The sequence below is a fragment of the Drosophila gunungcola genome, chromosome 3R (assembly GCF_025200985.1).
Source record: "Drosophila gunungcola strain Sukarami chromosome 3R, Dgunungcola_SK_2, whole genome shotgun sequence".
Lineage (NCBI taxonomy): Eukaryota > Metazoa > Arthropoda > Insecta > Diptera > Drosophilidae > Drosophila > Drosophila gunungcola.
This window is the reverse complement of record NC_069139.1, coordinates 10,529,861-10,549,841: the sequence shown is the minus strand read 5'-3', so window position 1 is coordinate 10,549,841 and position 19,981 is coordinate 10,529,861. Positions and strand designations below refer to the sequence as shown.

The window sequence follows — 19,981 nt, the reverse complement described above, 5'->3', positions numbered from 1 at the left end:
TTTCGTACAGAAAACTATTGGTGAAAATGTAGCACTTGATTGCAACTTTGCGGCTAGCAGTCTGTGCGGTTGAAATTTGATGTAAAGCCCTTTGGTGAGAAGGTTAAATGGAAACAATATTGAGTTATTACATTTTAAAAATGTTTACTAAATGTATGTAAATATAATCAAAATTTCCAGGAAAGAACACAAAATTCACCTCCCATGAAGGGATTCAATTTAAAAAGGTTTGGTTGAGATATTAAAACTAAATGTATTTTAACATATTATAAAGAATATAATATGTAGAAAAAACAAAATATTTCAGATGTATAAAAAATCTCTGTAGAGCTTTAAAAATTTTAAGATCAAAGCAAATTTTTAAAATAAATTATTAAAATTGCATAAAATTTGAAAAACATACTTTTTCACACCAACACGATTGTTAAAAATCATAAATGATAATAAATAAAACCATTCCGATTATTTTTAAATAGTTCATGAGGTATTTAATAAATAAAATAAAATCAAATTAATTCTTATAACCATCATCTACCCAGCATAATTCCAGGACTCAAATGTATTTTATTCCCTTTTTTCGTTGCAAATCTTCAGAGCTTTATACCTTATAGCTCGTTCCATTCCGCAACGTTCCGCTCCCCAAAGAGAAAACCTCCCCTAAGCACTGGGAACAGGCGGCCATTTTTGCCAAGATACTCTGCAAACTTTGCAGAGAGACAGAGAGAGAGAGAGAGAGAGAGAGAGAGAGAGAGGGCAAATTGAAATTTTAAATGCTTTCGCTTTTTATGAGACAACCACGAGGCATTCAAAGAGTGTTGCAAACGATTTGGCCGAAACAAAACAAACATTATGCGAGTCAATTACTCGCCGAGAGAGAGATGGCGAGACCGTTCGAGAGAGGCACTCTCTTTGGGGGCGTGGCCACCGGAGGGCCAATGGGGTGGCCGCTCCTCAAACGCCGGAGAACGCTTTTCAGCGACGGCAGAAACGGGGCAAATAAAAAAACAAACAAATGGGTAACAAACATTTGCAGCTCAGACAGCGACGTCGAAATATGCGTAGAAATTCATGCGCAATTACATTTATCCTGTTTAGAAGATTGCTTTTGCCAAAGTGCGTCTCCAAGTGGTAGGGCGAGGCACCACCTTCGGCCCCACCACCCCCTGTTTTCCACACACCACCCCCTATTTTTCACCAGAGGTGTGTTAGTGTGTGTGTTGTGTGTGTGTGGGGAGCCATCACCTGCGTCCGTAACACATTTTTCCGTAATTTCCCTCAGTGCATTGCTTGTTTTTGATTCGTTTTCGTGTAAGACTTTAGAGTGGGTTTGGGGGTATACAAAATCCTTGGGGTTTGGGGCATATTCAAGGCACAATGGAGTGGGGAATTGGGCAAATTGCGGCAACGTAGACGGTTTCAAAAAAAGTGACACTTAGGCGCTGCCCCACTTTCATTCCAATCTCAATTCACAAATGGAAATTGCGTACATTCAGCACCTCCAGATGATTTCATTTGCACATCGCCCTGTTTTAGAATAAATTTTAACTCTGATTTGATTGAATTCATTTGGCCAAATGGAAAATGGCAAGAAATGGGTTTACTTCTAGGTTATACAAAAAAATTTACTATTATATTTTAAATATGAATTAATATTATTTTGTTGCTATTAAAGAGTACATATGTGTTCCTATAGGAACCTAAAAAGGTCGGCATCGCAGAGATTTGTGGATTTAGATCTAATTTATAAATGCAAAAACAAAATGTGTAAATTTTTCTATTTACCACTTTTTAAATGATGTTAATGATAAGCTTACTTACAAATATTAATAAAAACGTAATAGTGAGTGTTTTTTCTAGGTGTAATGTAGAATATAGAGGAAATGAGATGGCAAAACCCATTAATCCCAATGCCTGACCGCTGGCCAAGGCAAGCCAAAAAAATTCGGAAAAGCTCTTTTGCTTGAAACATTTAAAAGAAATAACAAACTGTTCAACTGTCGGACAAAACGATTTCTACAACAAATTGCACTGCAATAAAAGAGCTAAAGCTGCACTGGAAAGAGATGGGAATAGTGGGAGGGGAGGAGAGCGAAGAGGAAAAGCCAAGAGCCTGTGGCAGTGTGTGTGTGTGTGTGTGTGTGTGAGTGAAAGGAGAAAGCAGAAGAGAGTGGCTGAGAAGGAGGTCTAATTGACGTACGAGCAAAGTGGGAGTTGCAATTTTCATTGACTCCACTTTAGGATGCACACACACAGAAGCAAAGTTCGGATGGGAAAGAGAGGGGAATAGGGGCATGGAAAGAGAGGGAGATACAAGCTGGGCTTAGCTTGCTCGACTTAACTGCAATTAATTTGGCAATTGAAGGTGGTCGAACAAAAACTAAAATTATTCCAGCTAAACTCCCGAGACACACTCCGTTTCAATTTTGGAATTTACCGAATTTCGGTTTTCCAACTCACACACACACAAACACATTAGGCAAATGGGGAACGCTTTTGTCTGTCTGTTGTAGCATTTTGTATAATAGGCAGAAAGCATGGCAAAACAATAAACGTGGAGACTGGAATGGAATGGTTAAAAGCAAATGGAGTTGTAGTCCCCCGGTTCTCTGTCCATATCCCCCATGCAGAGCATAGCTATGCTGACCACCCATCACATCATTATCATCCTTTCGGCTATTTGCGGCTATTAGTCAGCCAAATTTGTGTGACGCGCTTTTCCTTCGCTTTTGGGGGCTTGGCTTTTGTCTTCTTTCTGAATGCAAACAATGGCGGGAATGGAAGTATGAAAGAGCACACGCAAACCCCCAAAACCCATCGATCCACCCTCTCACACCCTCCATTTCCAACCCAAAATGAACCCATCCAACCCCACAGTGCTCGTAAATAACGCTTTAGACTTTGATTTAAATAAATTGTATTGCGAACGGTAATATTTTATGATTTCAACAGTTCAACAGTTTCCGTTTTCGTTTACATTCCGATTTCCTTGTGCGTTTCTTATGTATTTTACCTAACTTCCCACTCCCTGCCTCTAACGGCCATATCCTTTTTGGCCTCGTTGATTGAGTGTCATTCGTGGGCGCATAAATTTAACTGGATTGAATTGAGGGGGCTCTGAAATTGCAATTACATTTTTGAGCTTAGCAAATAAATAAAAAAAGTCTTTGAAATTTAGGTATTAAAAGATAATCGACGCACATTGATATGAAAAATGTCTTTTTTGAAGCTTTTGAAACAAACCAAACTTTCTTCGTTATTTAGACTATAACTTTGGGTATTCTCACACAAAAAATTATATTTTTCGGTAATTTCTTTTACTACAACATTTGATTAGAAATAATTAGAAATAATAGTACTAATTAAACAGTAATATGATTTCGAGCGGCATGTTTTTAATGGCATAAAATGGAAACAACTCTTAGTGTTGGTCCTGCTCGAATTAGAAATAAAACCGGCAAGTGCAGACCACAATGGCTGATAGCATTTACGTTTTAATTTCAAACAATTATTTTGGTTTATTTACAATCAAGAGAATGCTATCGAGCAGGACCAACCAAGCGAACACAGGCACCGCCAACCGTATAAAATTACCAATTTTCAGGAGGAATCGATGCGAAGGGAAGGGAGTTGGGGAATTTGCAGTAAGCATCCTCACAGATGCGGAATGGCAGCCAAATATAGATGAACGTTACTGTTTGAGGGGGAGAAGGGAGGATGAAACGAGCCAGCCACGATTGCTGGGCGAATTGAATCCTTCTCGCCGGCAAAATCAATGGCCAAGAAGCGTTGTTAGCCTGAAGGACAGCAAATGAATCTGATACGATTGTGTGGTCAGCGCAGCGTTGCAAAATTGACAGCTTAATTATTGGTTTAATTTGTTTGGACCGAAGGCGGCAATAAAAGAACAAAACAAATTGCCAGAGTTACAGGTACAATATTTGGGAATAAGATAAGTCATTTAAAGCAAATATTGGAAATTCACTCACAAACAAGAGGTCACTTTGTTTAAAAGCAAGTCTTTGATTTCTTATTTGTAGGAAAAGTTCTTGCAATTTAAGAGTTATAATAATATTTATAGTTAATAGTTTAACTTACAATAAATAACACATTATATTTTGAATATATAAAATATATTCTGTTCTCACAGAATTACGCATACGCCACGTACTCTTTAAAATTAACATAAAATAGCCATCTTGGCAGCTCTGCCTCTCATATTCTGACAGTTGATGATCGCAGTGAATGGTGAACCATTCTCCCTACCCTCAGCACCCTTTTGTAATTTCCCAACTGAATGATTCGCCGGCAAAAGGATCGCCGAGTATCCACTTGAAAGACGATCGCGGATTAATGCGATTAACTTACAGTTGATTTCAGAGCAGGAGAAATAGAATAATGCCAAACTGGCTGAATGGCGGTGAATGGAAAGTAAAAGTTTCAAATTTAACGGGAGCTGCCTGTGTCGGCGAACAAACAAAGGCGTCGGCAAACATAGCGAAATTCGCGCTAAAGTCCTTAATTTCGCTAGGATGCGCACGCACAACAGACGCACCCGAACAACAGACAAACCGCCGACGGACAAAAGGGACAAATAGAGGCTAAGACTTAATTATTTTATAAGACGGGGCCGAACGCGACGGGCGGTGGACCGCCCAGAGTGCGAGTTCTACATGTCCTGGCTGAGCCAGACCAGAAGTCCTTGCCCCCTTTGCGGTTTTGCCATCGTACTGCTCAATTGGCCCTCAAAGGCCACTCCACCCCCCTCACACCCCCACACCACCCCACTCCGCCGGTCTCTGGTCAAAGGGAAATATCAATTTGTCGCCACATCATAAAAAGCAGTGCAATAAAATTACCTCCCCCCACGCCAATACACTCCAACGCAGGGGCGGCCACCCGTCTATCTCTCTGCCAAATCCCACATTCAATTTCGCACTGCTTTGTGCGCAAAATCCCCAAAGGAATCAGCACGGACTTCTGCTGCACTGAGAAAAAACTCGGCAGAGGTTTAATGGAATTCTACTCCAACCTAATTCCAATCACAAGTCTATTTTTGGTGTCTCTTTAAGCTCTTAAAACACTTTATTTGGGCAAGAGATCAAATGTTTGTTTGTTAGCCAAATTCTTTCTTAAACCGCAGGCAAACACATAAATCTGTACTAAGCTATGATTGGGCTTAGTAAATTTGTAAATCAAATTTAAAATTTATTTAAAATCAGTTTAATCTCAATAAATCTATATAACGAAAATCAATTTATTCATTCAGCTAAATTATTCGGTATCATCAAAGACAATACAATAATATTGTTTTGGTAGCTGATAGTTAGATTTTAATCTTAGATTTTTTTTAAACCAACAAATATTTGAATTTTATTTCTATTAAAAAATAACTGTATAGCTTACAATTAGAGCAATATATTTATTTCGAAATGGAACAATATTTTGCAAAGGTATAACATATTTGGAGATATTTTTGTTCAGTGTTACAACACCACCCACTTCGGCACCACCCCCACAAAGCCTTAACCAAGGAACACACCAACAAAGAAAGCAAGAGCAAGACAGCAGCAGCAGCACACAATAACAAAAAAAAAAAACAAAGATAAAACGGGAATCACGTCGTAAATGGCAAATGCAATTCGCGTATTTTATGACGCGCCGTTTTGATGGCGCAAAAGTGCTACCCATCAGGAGCCACCTTCTCTGGCCAGTCCTCAGCCGGAGCCACATCCACATCCACATCCATATCTACATCCACATCCTCGTCCTTATCCCATGCGCATCCCCCGAGCACCACCGCACCACCGACTTTGCCCCACAGAAACAATGGCTCATAGAGCTGCCCCAAATGATAGTGATGGCGGTGGCTTTGTGCGCGTATGCTCCTGCCAAAGTAAGCTGAACAATAATAAGAGACAAGCAAAATAATAAAATAAATAACGAAGAACAATTCAATTATTTTCGGGCGAATGTTAAAAGCCATCGCATTCACGGCACAAAGGGCGGTGTTGCCCAAAGAGTGCTCCGACTTGGCTAATGATGATGCATTATGGCTGGATTTGTGTTGGGTTATTGCCACAACCCTAGTCGAAGGCAAAGCTGGGTCCCACCTAACTAGACAGGCATTGAAAAGCCTATTCTAATGCAGCGGACATACAGCTTAATTGGAATTCAATTTCAGACAAGATCCAAATCCCCTGATGGCTGTACTGAAACTTAATCATAAAATCGAACATATAATTTAATTCTAAACAAAATAGCTTTTTAATTAATTTTTAAATATATTTACCTGAACATTAAAGTTTAATAATAATGATATGAACTATTTGTATTTTATTTTAGGGCTTTCGGATTCATATATATAAACAATTAATACAAACAAACAATTTATTTAAATAAACTGTTAAGGCTAATTAGAAATTAAGTTTGTTTTAGATTCGAAATCTTTTTCTTGTTGATGCCAATGGATTTCTATATAATTTCAAAAGAATTAATTCAATAACTTTTCGGGTTAGAAAACAAAAAGTAATGGATACTATGTTAATATTATACCCCCTTAATAAATCAGTAATTAGTTATTTACTTGAAATAAAACCAATTTACGAAACAAATATTATCTGTGATTATAGCTTATAGGCTGCCTCCCTCTTTTTATGCTCTATAAATGTAAACGCAATATTTACATCGAATTTTTATTGAAAACTATTGTTGAGCACTAATGATACTGTTTCCCATATTTATTTCGATAAAATCCCAATGTCCGCCCTGCAGCAATTATCTGACAAATATCGAGCCGAGCAAAGCTGGAGGCCTCAAGGGTTTCCATATCAAATATGGAAAATATGGCTAGGTTTTAATTGGGATCGGAGCAAACAAAGGCGCAGCGCTGCATGTAAATGCAATTTAATTGTAATCCAATTTGTTGCCAACACAACGAGCAGCCAAACGGACGGAGGTAGTAGCGAAAAACAGTAGCGGTGATACCTGGGATAACGGCGTTAGATCGGCTTAAGATATGCGCGATTGCTGCACCCTTCCCATTTTCCTTCCCCGATTTTGCCTTCACTTCCCTGATTTTTCCCCTGAGCAACCACATATTTGCATCGCAGGCACTTACACAAAAGAATTATTACTGCAATTAAAATGGTCGAGAACGGGACTCGACTTCCATCCTGAGTCGCTCGGCGCCAGTCTGAGCCCGAAGGAACTCATACCGATCGCACAGATTTCGGCAATTATGTGCTCAACTTTAGTTAGCTGCAGATGGATATATAGATAGAGCCAGATATAGTCGGTCTCCCCGGCCAAGTGCACAATTAGGGGCGTGCAGCCTGTTGGCCAAACAAATGGCAACTGTTCACTTGGCCGAGGATAAAAAAAATGAAATCAAATGAATATGCTTATGTTTATGCTTATGCGATGCGCCAGGCTTATTATTCGTTCCGTCCCCTAATGGCCGCGACCCGTGAGATTTTTATCAATCAGGCCTCAAACTACACGACTTGTAGTCAGGCGTGTAATTAAGGACAAACAACGCGGAAATCAAAGTGGTTGAATGCCTCACGTCACGTGCGCGTACTCCAAATGTCAGGGATACTGGCTATTGCTACTGCTGCTGATTTTCCACTGAGAGAAAATGCAGCGAAAATGTAAACGATAAAAATTCCATTTTATTAATAAATTGTTCTCATAAATGTAATAACTAAGAAAAGACTAGAATGGTTTTATAAGGTTTTTTTTATCTTAATGAAAATAAAGATAACATTAACCATAAACATACTTTATTCAGTGCTTAATCTATATTACTATCAAAGTCAAAATAAGTCAAACTAATTTTTAGCAAAAAAAAAAAAGCAAATATTTGTAGTTTTTATTATTAAGTAGGTAATAAATAAGTCTCTCGCTCAGCATTTTCTTAATATATTGAAGAGCTTTTTTAAATGATAATTTTACCATTGTTTTTACAATTTTTATATCATCATTAAGGTCATAATTATTAAATTAAATTAACGCATATAACAAAGAGATAATTGAATGCGTGAATGCTCTGATTTTTCTCAGTGCAACAGGGGTAAGTAAATAGTTGATACAAGGTATTTACTCACTTTATGGTTTCTGACAGGCCGTGATTCCTGCTGCTCGCTGCCTCGCTGCCTCACATGCAAATAGTCACATGTAACCTCACCTCCATTAAAACGAGCCTCGATCCGGATGCTAGTTTCATTGGGCTCGCGTTGCTCACCCCTTCCCAGGACCTCGTGCTCGTCCTTGTCCTCTTGCTCGTCCTCGACCCGTTAATAAAGTTGCTCAAGTGTAGTCGAGTGGCATATGCTCGGCCGGGGAGTCGGCAAGGGTTTTTGGGCGAAGTTCGAGAGTGCGTGCGTGTCTGGCTTTTGTTACGTCACACAGGATTAGGCATAATGAAGTGTTTTAATGCGTTTAGGCACACAAACACAGGAACACCGAATAACACGGGGAATGGCTGAAGTAGCTGGGAGTGTAATTAATTTGTAAGCATTTTACGGTTTGATATACTTCAATTATAATAACCGATTTTTATGGGAGTGGTGAAAACTTTCACGACTCTGCTGTAAGCGTTGTAATGGGAATATATTTGAACAACATTGAAACAAATTTGTAAAATCCTCTTTAAAACATTGTTCGCCAGAAATCAGCTCATTATTTACCTGCTCTTTTATTATTAAAATAAATTATTAACAAAATGCCGATACTTTTAATCCGCTTTTAGATTTTGTCAAAATATAGTGTTACGTTGTGGCATGTAAAAAAGCAAATGATTTGAATTATATCCTTATCAAAAATTATTATTCGATTCCCACAATTCTTCTCTTGGGCTGGAGAATTTTCCTGTTGTTTTGCTGGCTGCTTTTCTTTCACTTTTTTACACCTTAATGCATTTGAAATTTGATTTTATTTATTTTCGGACACACACGGTTTGAATTGTGGCGCCAGAGAGTGAGACCCGGCGAAGGGAGTGGGGTTGAGGGAAAAACCATTAAAGAAATTACATGTTTGATGCCGGCAGCTCCTGTCCGCAGGATGGATGGATGGATGAGTGCCGAGGGTGTTGCGATCGAAGCAGAAGGATGTGGCCCGGGAACGCAGATGGGCAGATGGGGTAAATGCAATCGCATTGATGTTTAAAAAGCGACGACTATGGCGCTTAAATGTCTGGAAATGGGCGTTAACATACGGTCGCTTCAGTGCGAGGGGCGTGGCTGGGCAGACGCTCGTTTTGTGGGCTAAAAACATCAAAGTGATTGAATTGTTGCGATTGCTTTGAAAATCAAGAAAAACCTTCGGGGGTCGGTGGAGTGTTTATTTTTGTCGAGGGGGTTCACAAATACCATTTGTACATGCAAATCAAATTAAAATTGCCAACGTTTGTGACCGCTAATGGGGAAAATGAGTTGATTTAGCTTGTTAGATCGAATTTGAGTTTTTTCTGAAATAAACTTTATTTAAGTAATTTTGAAAAACCAAATATTTTAGATTATACTATACAGTTTCCAATTTCCCTTGACTCTTTTGTTGCAAACGCATTTTAGCTGTTTGCCACTGCCGCATCGATTGCGCATTATTCTCCATTGCAATAAATACAAATTAATGGGGTCGAAAGCTCCATTGGCTCCGAGTGCAGACCACTTTCTGTTTACCAACAATTGCCATTAAAATTTAAACCACAGCAATTATTATTAATGGTTCAGCCAGATCTTTTTATAAATGTATTCAAATTGTTGCAATAACAACGTATCTTATGAGAGTGAAATTCTGTAGCTATAATGTATAAAGTGTAATTCAACGCAGCTGTAATGGCAATAATTTTAACGCCATTTTAATGTATTTCTCTGTGGTGAAAACAATAGTCACGACTCTGAAAATGCATAGAGGAATATGGGTTAACAATGTTCCGATTAAGTGATAAAACGTATTGTATAGCGTTAACAATAATAAAATACATTATTTGGATAATATTTTACTTTTTATGGAAAGGGGCAGGTGTTAAAAATTGTCACTGAACAGAACCTCTTTCTCACGCCTGTAAGGCAAGGCCTTTTGTGTGATTTTCTCCTTGCACACTTTCTTAATTAACTGGCGAACATCTCGAATTTCCAAACACAAAAGTGTTAAAAAAGAACATCAGGGCGGCGAATTGCAAGGCGATGAGGATGGCGATGGTGATGGAGATGGCGATGGATATGGAGACGATACGTCTGATACGAATCACATTAGCTAGATTTGCATCGGGATTACGCGTTGCCCCGAACAGGAGCACTCGGCACCTCGGCAGCGCATCGCATCCTAAGCCCCGGCATTGTGACAATTGTCACAAATCAAGATCCTCCGGATCTGGGCCAGCAGCACTCGAGATGGCAACAAAGACCTAAGCAGATTTGTGCTAATATGACGGCATCTGTTTGACAATGAGACCGCGAGGTAGAGATAGGCCCTAAGGAAATATAATACATAAAAATCGGCAAGGCGAGGTGCGTGTGAGTGTCGACAACGCCTTCAGAGAATCCACGAGAATCCTTCGTATCTGGTCGTCCTGGAGATCCTGCCAGTGCGGCACACGAGCACTGCTTCAAGTGCTCAAGTGTTTGTTTAAATTATGCAAATCTGCGCAAATCCTGCGGGCGGGTCATGGGCACGAATAGCGATTCGAGTCCCGATCCGAAATGGTCTGGACCCTTGCAGACAAAGCGACGTGCACTTTTAATTGGTAAAAGTAGTCCAACTGTCTGGGAATTATCTGACAGGGCCAGGGATTTACTAAGCGCGAGCGGGGAGTTCCTGGAAACCCCTGCTATACACACCATTTTCGGGGCCCCTCCGAATCAGAAGGCTGCCCGTAATTACTTAGCACTGCCTTTTAACGCAAGCCACCCACGAACCCAGTGCCGAGGCCCCAACTCATAAACAAGTTAACGACCAGGTGCACTCAAAAAATTCTTGATAATCTGAATTACAACCACTGATAATAGCCAGTTTAAGGTATTTCTTATTCGAATTGTTTGTTTTGTAAAAATTGAAAAAGAGTTTTTTAAAAAGAATATCAGGCAATACAACAAATTTTTGAAACAGGTTTGCACTTTTTAATTAGCAGCGCAGCAGATTGTTTGGTTTTTATCAATTTTGGTAACCTAACAAAATTACATTTTTTATAAGTGGTCGTAAATGTCACACATCTTTTTTATCTTATTTCAATTAACAAAAAGAAAGTGCCCCTACTATTGGATAACAGCTAAACAATTTCAAAACAATAAATATGCCCCCTAAAAATAATTGGCGTCATCTGCCGGAAAACTATAGCAATGCTCTAATTCTAAAAAATAAATTTCAAATCAGACCAAATTTTTTGTATGGGTCGATAGAAATTGACCGAATAATTTTATTACTGACCTCTTCCATGTCTTAGAGTGCTGTAACAGACTTTTGAGTTTTGTGGGCGTTAGAGTGGGCGTGGCCCCATTAAAAAAAAAAAAAAACATGCGCTGCGTTGGCTTATCTAGAATTTACATTTTAAATTAAAAATCTCTAGCTTCTATAGTTTTCGAGATCTGGACTTTCACTCGGCTACTGATACTGATCAAGAATACCGTTTACCGTCCTTTTACCTATTGCATTCTTTACAATAAATATATTAAAGGTAAATTAAACAGTATTATTTTCCGTGTGCTTTGAGTAAAGAAAAGGGAATGTGAATGGTGGAGGGTGGCGACTGGGGGTAGCCACTTGGAGCGCGTAATTTGCGCCAAATTACAGATGAAAAGCAGCGAAAATTGTAAAAAGCGGGCAAACGAGGTGGGGAGTTGGGAAGTGGGGATGTACCACCCCGTGCCAGGGGCATGCAAAAGTGGGGGAGGCACGAGCGTAATTGCAAACATGGGAATTGACTAATTGCGGGAAAGCAAGGGAGTCGAGCGCCATTGGCGGACCTTCGGCAGAGGAGGGCATCAGGAGGAAAATGGGTATGGATACGGGATTGTGTTTGGAATTGCAAATGGAAACACAACTAGAAGCGGCCAGGGGCACTAGGTGTGTGGGCGTTTCGTCATCCGTCAGATGTTTTGCCAACTTCAGGCCAAATATGCAAAAATATTTGGCACGCATGTGCCTTTATTGTCTTTATTGTTCGGTTCCCTATTCGAACGCGGCGTCGGCATCTAGCTGGATACAAAAGTATCTAGATCGGGCATTGTAGAAAACCAGAACCAATCCCTCCTCGAGGAAGAGAATGAGAATCCGAAGCCTGTGGATCTGAGCCGCTTTCGGGCATTTTAGTGGATTAACGAGCGGCAAACAAAACGCATGTATGGTAGATGTAGTGCAAATAGCTGGACGGGTAAGCAGCTCATTACCATTGTGCGGCGTGTGCAGTGCGTGGTAAATATTTTGCTACACTTTCCATTATCCCTGCCCGGTCTTATTCCACCGTGGACAATGGGCCTGCCTTGCAGGAGAACAAGATGGACCGGAGAAAATACGGCTTCTGAGGGTTATGGGGCGGAGGTTTTTAATAAAATCAGAGCAACACATGTGACGAAGGCGGGGGTAATCGTTCTGATCTTTTTTCGTCACAACAAGAAGGAATAATATCCGTTTGCTTTATTCAAATATAAAACTCTATTTAATAATTAGGGATTGTTAGGGATACTGTGGCAGTAGCACACTCCTTTAGGTTAAATTTTTTATACTTGCCTTTAAAACCTATTACAACTAAGACCATATATTTAAAATTTTAAAAGAGATTATAAAAAATTATTATTTAATTGAAATGGGTTTTTTTAATTAAGATCCAGCAAACTACAATTTTTGTTAATTGTTGAAAGTTGTACCATTTAATGTGCTTGAAAAATATTAAACCTTTCATTTGTTTGTTTTTCAAGTAAAATCTTTTGTCATATGTTTTAAAAACAAGTTCTAAATAAGATTTAAAAATATTTAATTGAAGTTCGCGCCACATTGTTATCGATAAGCGAAGTCGATAGTTGAGTGACCAGGTCATTAAGTATTTTGTGCATTATACGACACTGGTCACATACAGCTGTCAGCTTTGTTGTTACTTTAAAAAAGTTCGGCCGGCATCTGGACGATTTCTGACTTAAAATAAGCTTATTCAACACGTAATTAGTAGGAATTCAAGCAACAATATGTCTTTCGTGGGACGCACACTGATTCGCAACGTAAGTTGGTGTATGGACCGAGATCTTTTTGAAAACATGCCACAGCGATTACGTAATTGGCTGAACCCGCGTTCCAATATCGAATCAATTTGATTTATTATGTATTGCAGGTGCCGCTGTTTGGCAAGGCTGTTTTGAGTCAGCAGAAACAGTTTGCAGCCCGTCTGCTCCATCAAAGTGAGTTATTTAAACACCCTAAGAGGCTGCTATGTTGGCTAAAAGCTGCCAATTCATTGATCTTTAGGCAGCGTTATCTCCGGCCATGCAAAGTGTATATCGCTTACTACATACAGAAATACTTGCAGTACCCGGGTTTCAAATGTGATAAGTGATTGTTGAGGCAGAGTTACTCTCATAACTCAAAACTTCTCTGTCCTCTGGTTGTAAACGGTGAAGCCGCTTCGTCGTTTATAACCAGCCAGAGAATCCGAATCGCTATAACTCAAAGTCTCCTTACCCAACAAGTTAAGGGTTTATGTAAATATAATTAACTACTAGAATTAACACTGCCTATGCTATACATTTCAAGCTCGAGTTCTAAGCCTCTTCGTATCTGGTTCTTTTTTTTAATGTATTATTATTTTTTAGCCGCTCCCCTTGCAGCAGTTCGTGTTCAGCAGCCCGCTCCCGATTTCAAGGGTCTGGCGGTGGTTGGTAACAGCTTCCAGGAGGTGAAGCTGGAGGACTACAGGGGCAAGTACCTGGTGCTGTTCTTCTACCCACTGGATTTGTAAGTGTAAATTGCAGTTTCAACTGTTAGTATACTCTAACCTTTGACCCCAATCCCACAGCACATTCGTTTGCCCCACGGAAATTGTTGCATTTAGCGAGCGCATCAAAGAGTTCCACGACATCAATGCCGAGGTTTTGGGCGTGTCCGTGGACTCCCACTTCAGCCACCTTACCTGGTGCAATGTGGACCGCAAGAACGGCGGTGTGGGCCAGCTGAGCTACCCGCTCCTCTCCGATTTGACCAAGAAGATCTCCGCCGACTACGATGTGCTGCTGGACAAGGAGGGCATCTCGCTGCGCGGCACCTTCATCATCGATCCCAACGGCATCCTGCGCCAGTACTCCATCAACGACCTGCCGGTGGGCCGATCCGTCGACGAGGTGCTGCGCCTGATCAAGGCCTTCCAGTTCGTCGAGCAGCACGGAGAGGTGTGCCCGGCCAACTGGAACCCCAAGTCGAACCCGGCCACCATCAAGCCCGATGTGGAGGAGTCCAAGAAGTACTTCAGCAAGCACGGCTAGGGAGTCATTGAATAATTAGTAACACATTTGAAACATTCACTACACTGAAAAGACTCGAAGAATAAATAGGTAAAAGATGGGAAACTCAAGTTAATGAATTGAAATTACAAGGAATATTTTACACATTAACATTACGTTATTATTGTTCAGCATGGAGTTGGTTTTCAGAAATATTTAATTTGTCAAGCCCCATTTTTCACCTTTGAAATATATTTGTTAAAAGTAATTCTTGATACAGTACCATCTGACAGATTTTGACTCTTGGAATCGCCTCAAGTTTACTTTTAACGGATGGATAAAAGCCAAAACATGATTAATTTATGAAATCATATTCTACCAAGTTAACAACAAAGTGAGTTTAGTGGTAAAATCAAATAATTGAATATTTAATTCCGTCCTTTATTTGAATCATCGTAAAATACAAATCTGTTTTGTAGGCTTGTCTGGATTATCGATTATAGTGAAAGCGAATAATGTGATCGGGGATTAAGATTACGTTGTTAATTGATTGCAGGGACAGTCTCATGCGGTCGAGCACTATCGTCGGAGCATCTGAGCGAGATCGGTATCGATCCTATGAAAATGCGAAAGCTCAGGTGGAGGGCGGTGGAGGTGGCGGCGGCTGCGACAGGCTCAAGGATGGTGGCGGCGGGGCGCAGGGCGGAGGTGGAGGCGGCGCATAGCCGCCGCCCCAGCCACTGTAAGCGCCTCCGCCCCACGGCGGCATGGGCGGGGCACTGGTGCCAGGTGGCGGCGGGATGAGCGGCGGCAAGGTGCCCGGTATGGGTGGATTCATCGGCTCCGTCGCCGGTGGCGGCGGTTGCGGTGCGCTCATCCACGGCATCAGCGGCGGCGGCATCGGGGGCGGTGCCTGGGCGCCCGGCGGTGCCGGCACATAGGCCGCCATAGCGTGCTCCATGCCCAGGCTCATGGCGTGATCCATCGCTCCCATGCCGTGACCGTGCTGGTCCAAGCCCATACCGTGCTCCATGCCCATGCCGTGATCGTGCGCCGCCGCTCCCCATCCGCCCAGGTCGCGCTGGTGATCTCGCGACGAGGAGCTCGGTGGCGACTGGATGGCCTGCATCTGCGAGGGCTTCTTGTCGAAGATGCTGTAGCTGGCGCGGTGCAACTGAGGTCCGTTGTTGGCTGGCGGATCCGGCTTGGCAGACGCTGCTGTCGGCGGCGGTCCTTCGCCCAACTCTGCCATCAGACTCATGTACTCCTCGTCGATCTTCGCCTGCGAGTCCTCGCAGGCCATGCCCGGTGCTCCGGATCCCGGGCGCTTGTTGCGACAATCCTTAGTCAAATGACCCGTTCCGCCACACGAAGTACACACTATCGTGTTCGTTATGATGGGCTTATCCGGACACTGCCAGGATTTGTGGTCCGTCGAGCCACACGTACAGCGCTGGATGTCGTTCTCGCGCAGCGTTCCATTCAGTTGAGCCAGCTCGCGCAGCTGCATCCTGCGCAGATCGTTGTGGCCCTCGGGCACCTCGATTCCCTGTCGGATGACGTCCTTGATCTTGTCCACGGCCTTGCGCACCGCCTCCGGATTTGGGGCGGTGATAAAGGCATGCAGGGGCTCGTCCTCGCCCGGCAACGGTTGGCCATCCTTGCGCCCCACTTTGCCCTCCTTCACCGATCCCTTGCCGCGAATTATGATCTTGGCGCCCGTATCCTTCTCCATAGCCTTGAGCGTGTTGCCGCGCGGTCCGATCAGCAGGCCCACGAAGTTGATGTCCGGATGCTGCTCCTGCGGAATCAGCACTTTGTCGCTTACTCGGGTCACTGGCGGTCTAAAAAAAAAGCAGAAAGATTAGACATATTGCGGAGAATAACCTTCCCTATTTAACATGTTCCAGACTGTAAGCCCCACTTACTTGTAGTCCGCCGGTGGCTTGAACTCAGGGTTCACCGTCTGCATCTTGACGATCAGTTGGTGGCGCTGTTCCTCCAGACGTTTCCTGTAGCGGAACTCGCGGGTATTCAACCGCTTGCCATCAGAACTGTAAATGGGCTCCGGCGATGGAGACCTGCGGACGAGAAAAAAAACAGAGGGAAGAGACAACTTTGATGAGATTAGTCTTGAGCTTCTGGGCGGGAGGATGCTATTGGCGCTAGACTTAGTGATCTTAACCTAAGTACTGACTAATAACTTTTATCAATATGCTGTAAGTTGCAAATCAAATTAATTAATCAAGTTTTTCATTAGCATTAGCAGGAAATAATTATTCGCTGGGGAATTGAGAAAAGAAGAATTTTGATTAATTCGTTCGATTCGGTAGCTGTTTCTATTTCGTTTCTGTGTTTGTCGCACCCGTTGGTTTCTTTGCGAGAAACCCCAACTACCGGGACGCTTAGTGGAAGAAAAGAAGAGTTGACATTAATGAAAATGTAGAATCTATTCCTGGTATTATTTCCAGGCGCTTACATATTTTGTGCCCTTTTGGATGGGATCATTCAATCGATCACTGATTTGATCGCTGTCCCTAGAATCCCTTGAAGAGTATCATTAGTTAAAATTAATATTTTGGTTAACAAATTAGCTACAAAACTCAGGTCATTCGGTTAGGCTCCAACAGCCTTATCTTGTACTTCTGTAAATATTGGACGTTATCGCCTTTGGGCACTAGTTAAACTTAAGTTTAACATTTAGTTATGATTTACACGGGATAGGACAAAACTTTAACGCGATGCTCCTTCGATTTAAACGCAAATTTAACATAGTTTCTTTTTTCTTGTTAATATTCAATACAGTAAATATCGGTTTGTGAAATACGGATAGATTTAGAGCATTTTTGAAAAACTGTTTCTACACATATAAGAACTATAAAAAATACTCATCATTTCATTTGTCTGCTAAACCTTTAAAATATCACAGAAGTATTTTCTTAGTTTAATTTGTTAAAATAATTTCTCCGCCGATATCTACTGCATTGTTGAACGACTTCAGAGTGACTCAACACTCAGTGGATCTTAACTGCTAGTAGAGATTTATGTGGGACCCCGCAAATCATTGGCATGCCACAATGGAACCTGTTGGACTCTTGGTCGAAGAAGCATCCTTCCGGACCGGACGCCGTTTTGTTCGGGAAAGACATTGCTGCTCGGTGGGTGTCTGGTATTCATTGGCTTCACACGGGCAACCTTTGATTGAGAGACTCAGTGGGGGGAGAGAGAACTGTTTCAAACCTTTCTTCCGGATTCTGGGTGATGCCCATGTCGCCAGTTCGCAGCTTGCGGCTGATCTCCTCGATTTGGAATTGAACTGAAATTAGAAGGCGTTAGAAAAGAAGGAAGAAAATCGAGCGCAACCTCGACATTAGTAAACGTCACATGCTGGTTTTCTGGAGAATGGGAGAGATATCAATTAAATGGGGGGGTCAAATGATATTGTGGCTATTGAGATTTGTATCGCTTAGTGTGTCCGCTCCTAAACTAACTGAAAATGCTGTGAGCGTTACAATTGAGTTAATTAATTAAATAATTAAATAAGGTATAATTTGATTAGTTCGACTGCGCATTAATCTCTGCAAAAATAAATATAAGCTGAACAGCCACACAAATGTTCTGTATTCGAGTATTCTAGCCGATTTGGAATGCAACGCATGTCGTATCGTATCGTTTGTGTGCCACGCAGGAATCCCTTCAAAAAGAGAACGAGAGATTATTATATTTTGCTCAATGCCGTTTGTTGTTGGATTCAGATTTTAGATTGGTTTACGATCTCTGCACCAGCTGCTCGTCTCCGGCGTCTGATTCTGAAGTGTGGCTCTGTCCCTTTCTCTGTTTTCATCCTTGATTGTTTGTCATTAGGCTTAGGACTAGTTGCATTTCTTAAAAGTTAACTTAGTTGCGAGATTAGCTGCGATCAGCAGCAATTTGGGATGGCGTTTACCTAGATAGGCCTCCTGTTGTGCTGGGTCCAGGGTGGAGGGCAGAATCGTGGGCATTCCCGGTATAAATGTCTTGTCGTTTTCACTGCCGCCCCAGCGAGACTTGCGTTTTCTTTTCCGTTCCGCAGCGCTGTCCACTGTAATTTAAATATCAGTTAGTAAAATACTTATTTAAGGGCTCCATTATACCCACTTGAATTGTCAAAAGCTCCATTACTGTTGGAGTCATTGCTGTTCTGGTTGTTGAAGAACGAGGCGAATCCCTTGCTGCCTCCCGCGCTTCCCATTAGCTCCTGAATGGTCTGAGATAAATCAAACCTTGAATCCCTTGGCTCTTCCCTGATCGTTTCCAAACCCTGCGGCTGCCGGTCGAAGAGGGAGGGAATCCTGGGCTGGTCATGATCCTGATTCAAGGAGTTGCGACTGTTGGAAGTGTCGAAGGGGTTTACATGTGTACGTTCCCTGCTGCTTCTTTGCGGCGGCTGGTCCCGCTGATCTCTCTGGCTGCCGCGATCGCTACGACGACGCTCGTAGCTTCGACTGCGCGAGCGGCGCCGTCGACTCCGGTCGTAATCATCGCCGCGACCGCCCCGAGAACTACTGCGCCTGGAGCGGGAATCACGGTCCCGATCCCGCTTGCGGTCACGATCCCGGTCCTTGCTGCGCGAACGCTTCCTGCGTCTGTCTTGGTCGTCGTAGTTGCGCGACTTGCTCCGATTCGAGCGGGAATCTCGGTCACCACGATCGCGATCCCGGTCGCGCTCACGATCCCGATCCCGATCACGGTCGCGATCACGATCATCCCGGCGGCGGCTGTCCCGGTCCCTGCTGTCCCTGTCCCTGAAAAATCAATTGGAAATATGTTATTATTCATAAACACATAATTATGCTATATTTCAGTATTTTAAATTCTTCTTCTTCTTATCAATTTACCCAAATTCACATCGGTATAAGGAAAAAGGAAATCGATCCCCCTTGATAATAACCTGGCCCCAACTCACCTTATTTTCTTGTCCTTGTCCCGCTCCTTGTCCTTGTCCCTATCCTTGTCCCTTCCACGATCCTTGGACCGGGAGCGCTCCTTATCAGCGCCGCTTCTGCCGCTGCCGCCGTTGGCAGAGGCGGCGACTGCGAGTGAGACTTCTCGGGCCACTGCCGAGGAAAGTAAGTCCGGCGGCGTTGTGCTCATGTTTTCCCGACAACTTTCACAGCAACAACTCGCTTAGGACAACCACGCAAAGTCAGAATAACTTCGAGGGCACTTTAAATAGTAAAAACCGATTTTTTCAGTATGCGGCGTTGCGTGTGAAAATTTTTGTGGCAACGGAACGAAACGAAAATGGCGACGTGCTTCAGTGTTGGAAAGGGCATGCTATTGGTGGTGAGAGGCTGTAGCTGTTACCTGTCACGGGAACGATTTAAATATTTGATTTAGTTACCTGGATTTTCTTAGGATCGATTTCATTTTTGGGTTAACTATATAAATAATTGTTTTCGATATGTTGATTTTCCTTAATATATTAAAATATTTTTAGAAAACATAAGTGTTCAAGAATAAAAAATCGCAGCGTTTTGTTTGTTACTGAAATTTTATTAACTCAAACTTTAACTCAAAAT

General features: G+C 42.2%; 2 protein-coding genes across 4 annotated transcripts; one reads left to right on the top strand and one right to left on the bottom strand.

The window, feature by feature from the left end:
• The first annotated feature begins 13,056 nt into the window (after nucleotides 1–13,056).
• LOC128266817 (peroxiredoxin-2) lies at nucleotides 13,057–14,551 on the top strand. Its single transcript, XM_053003618.1, has 4 exons — nucleotides 13,057–13,208; nucleotides 13,319–13,385; nucleotides 13,797–13,938; nucleotides 14,000–14,551. Exons 1-4 carry the CDS (start codon nucleotides 13,176–13,178, stop codon nucleotides 14,460–14,462), a joined length of 705 nt encoding a protein of 234 aa, XP_052859578.1. The 5' UTR covers nucleotides 13,057–13,175; the 3' UTR covers nucleotides 14,463–14,551.
• A 289-nt stretch (nucleotides 14,552–14,840) lies between these two features.
• On the bottom strand, nucleotides 14,841–19,725 carry LOC128266810 (splicing factor 1). 3 transcript variants are annotated; one of them, XM_053003609.1, is made up of 6 exons: nucleotides 19,366–19,724; nucleotides 18,558–19,204; nucleotides 18,367–18,501; nucleotides 17,661–17,736; nucleotides 16,349–16,501; nucleotides 14,841–16,264 (listed from the first exon to the last, which is right to left on the bottom strand). In XM_053003609.1, exons 1-6 carry the CDS (start codon nucleotides 19,551–19,553, stop codon nucleotides 15,055–15,057), a joined length of 2,409 nt encoding a protein of 802 aa, XP_052859569.1. In that variant the 5' UTR covers nucleotides 19,554–19,724; the 3' UTR covers nucleotides 14,841–15,054. The 3 variants fall into 3 exon arrangements, 2 of the variants coding, with proteins under 2 accessions (XP_052859569.1, XP_052859570.1); XR_008269115.1 differs by lacking the exon at nucleotides 17,661–17,736 and having other exon boundaries at nucleotides 16,137–16,264; nucleotides 19,366–19,725; XM_053003610.1 differs by lacking the exons at nucleotides 17,661–17,736; nucleotides 18,558–19,204; nucleotides 19,366–19,724.
• Between the last annotated feature and the right edge of the window lie 256 nt (nucleotides 19,726–19,981).

What these genes read in the sequence shown, in the direction of transcription:
- LOC128266810 (XM_053003609.1), bottom strand. Translation starts at nt 19,553, where the DNA reads ATGAGCACAACGCCGCCGGACTTACTTTCCTCGGCAGTGGCCCGAGAA. An exon ending in ACCCAGAATCCGGAAGAAAG is followed by an intron (nt 16,502 to 17,660) that starts GTTTGAAACAGT and finishes TCTCGTCCGCAG; the next exon opens with GTCTCCATCGCCGGAGCCCA. An exon ending in AAGCCACCGGCGGACTACAA is followed by an intron (nt 16,265 to 16,348) that starts GTAAGTGGGGCT and finishes CTTTTTTTTTAG; the next exon opens with ACCGCCAGTGACCCGAGTAA.
- LOC128266817 (XM_053003618.1), top strand. Translation starts at nt 13,176, where the DNA reads ATGTCTTTCGTGGGACGCACACTGATTCGCAAC. An exon ending in GACGCACACTGATTCGCAAC is followed by an intron (nt 13,209 to 13,318) that starts GTAAGTTGGTGT and finishes TATGTATTGCAG; the next exon opens with GTGCCGCTGTTTGGCAAGGC. An exon ending in TTCTTCTACCCACTGGATTT is followed by an intron (nt 13,939 to 13,999) that starts GTAAGTGTAAAT and finishes CCAATCCCACAG; the next exon opens with CACATTCGTTTGCCCCACGG.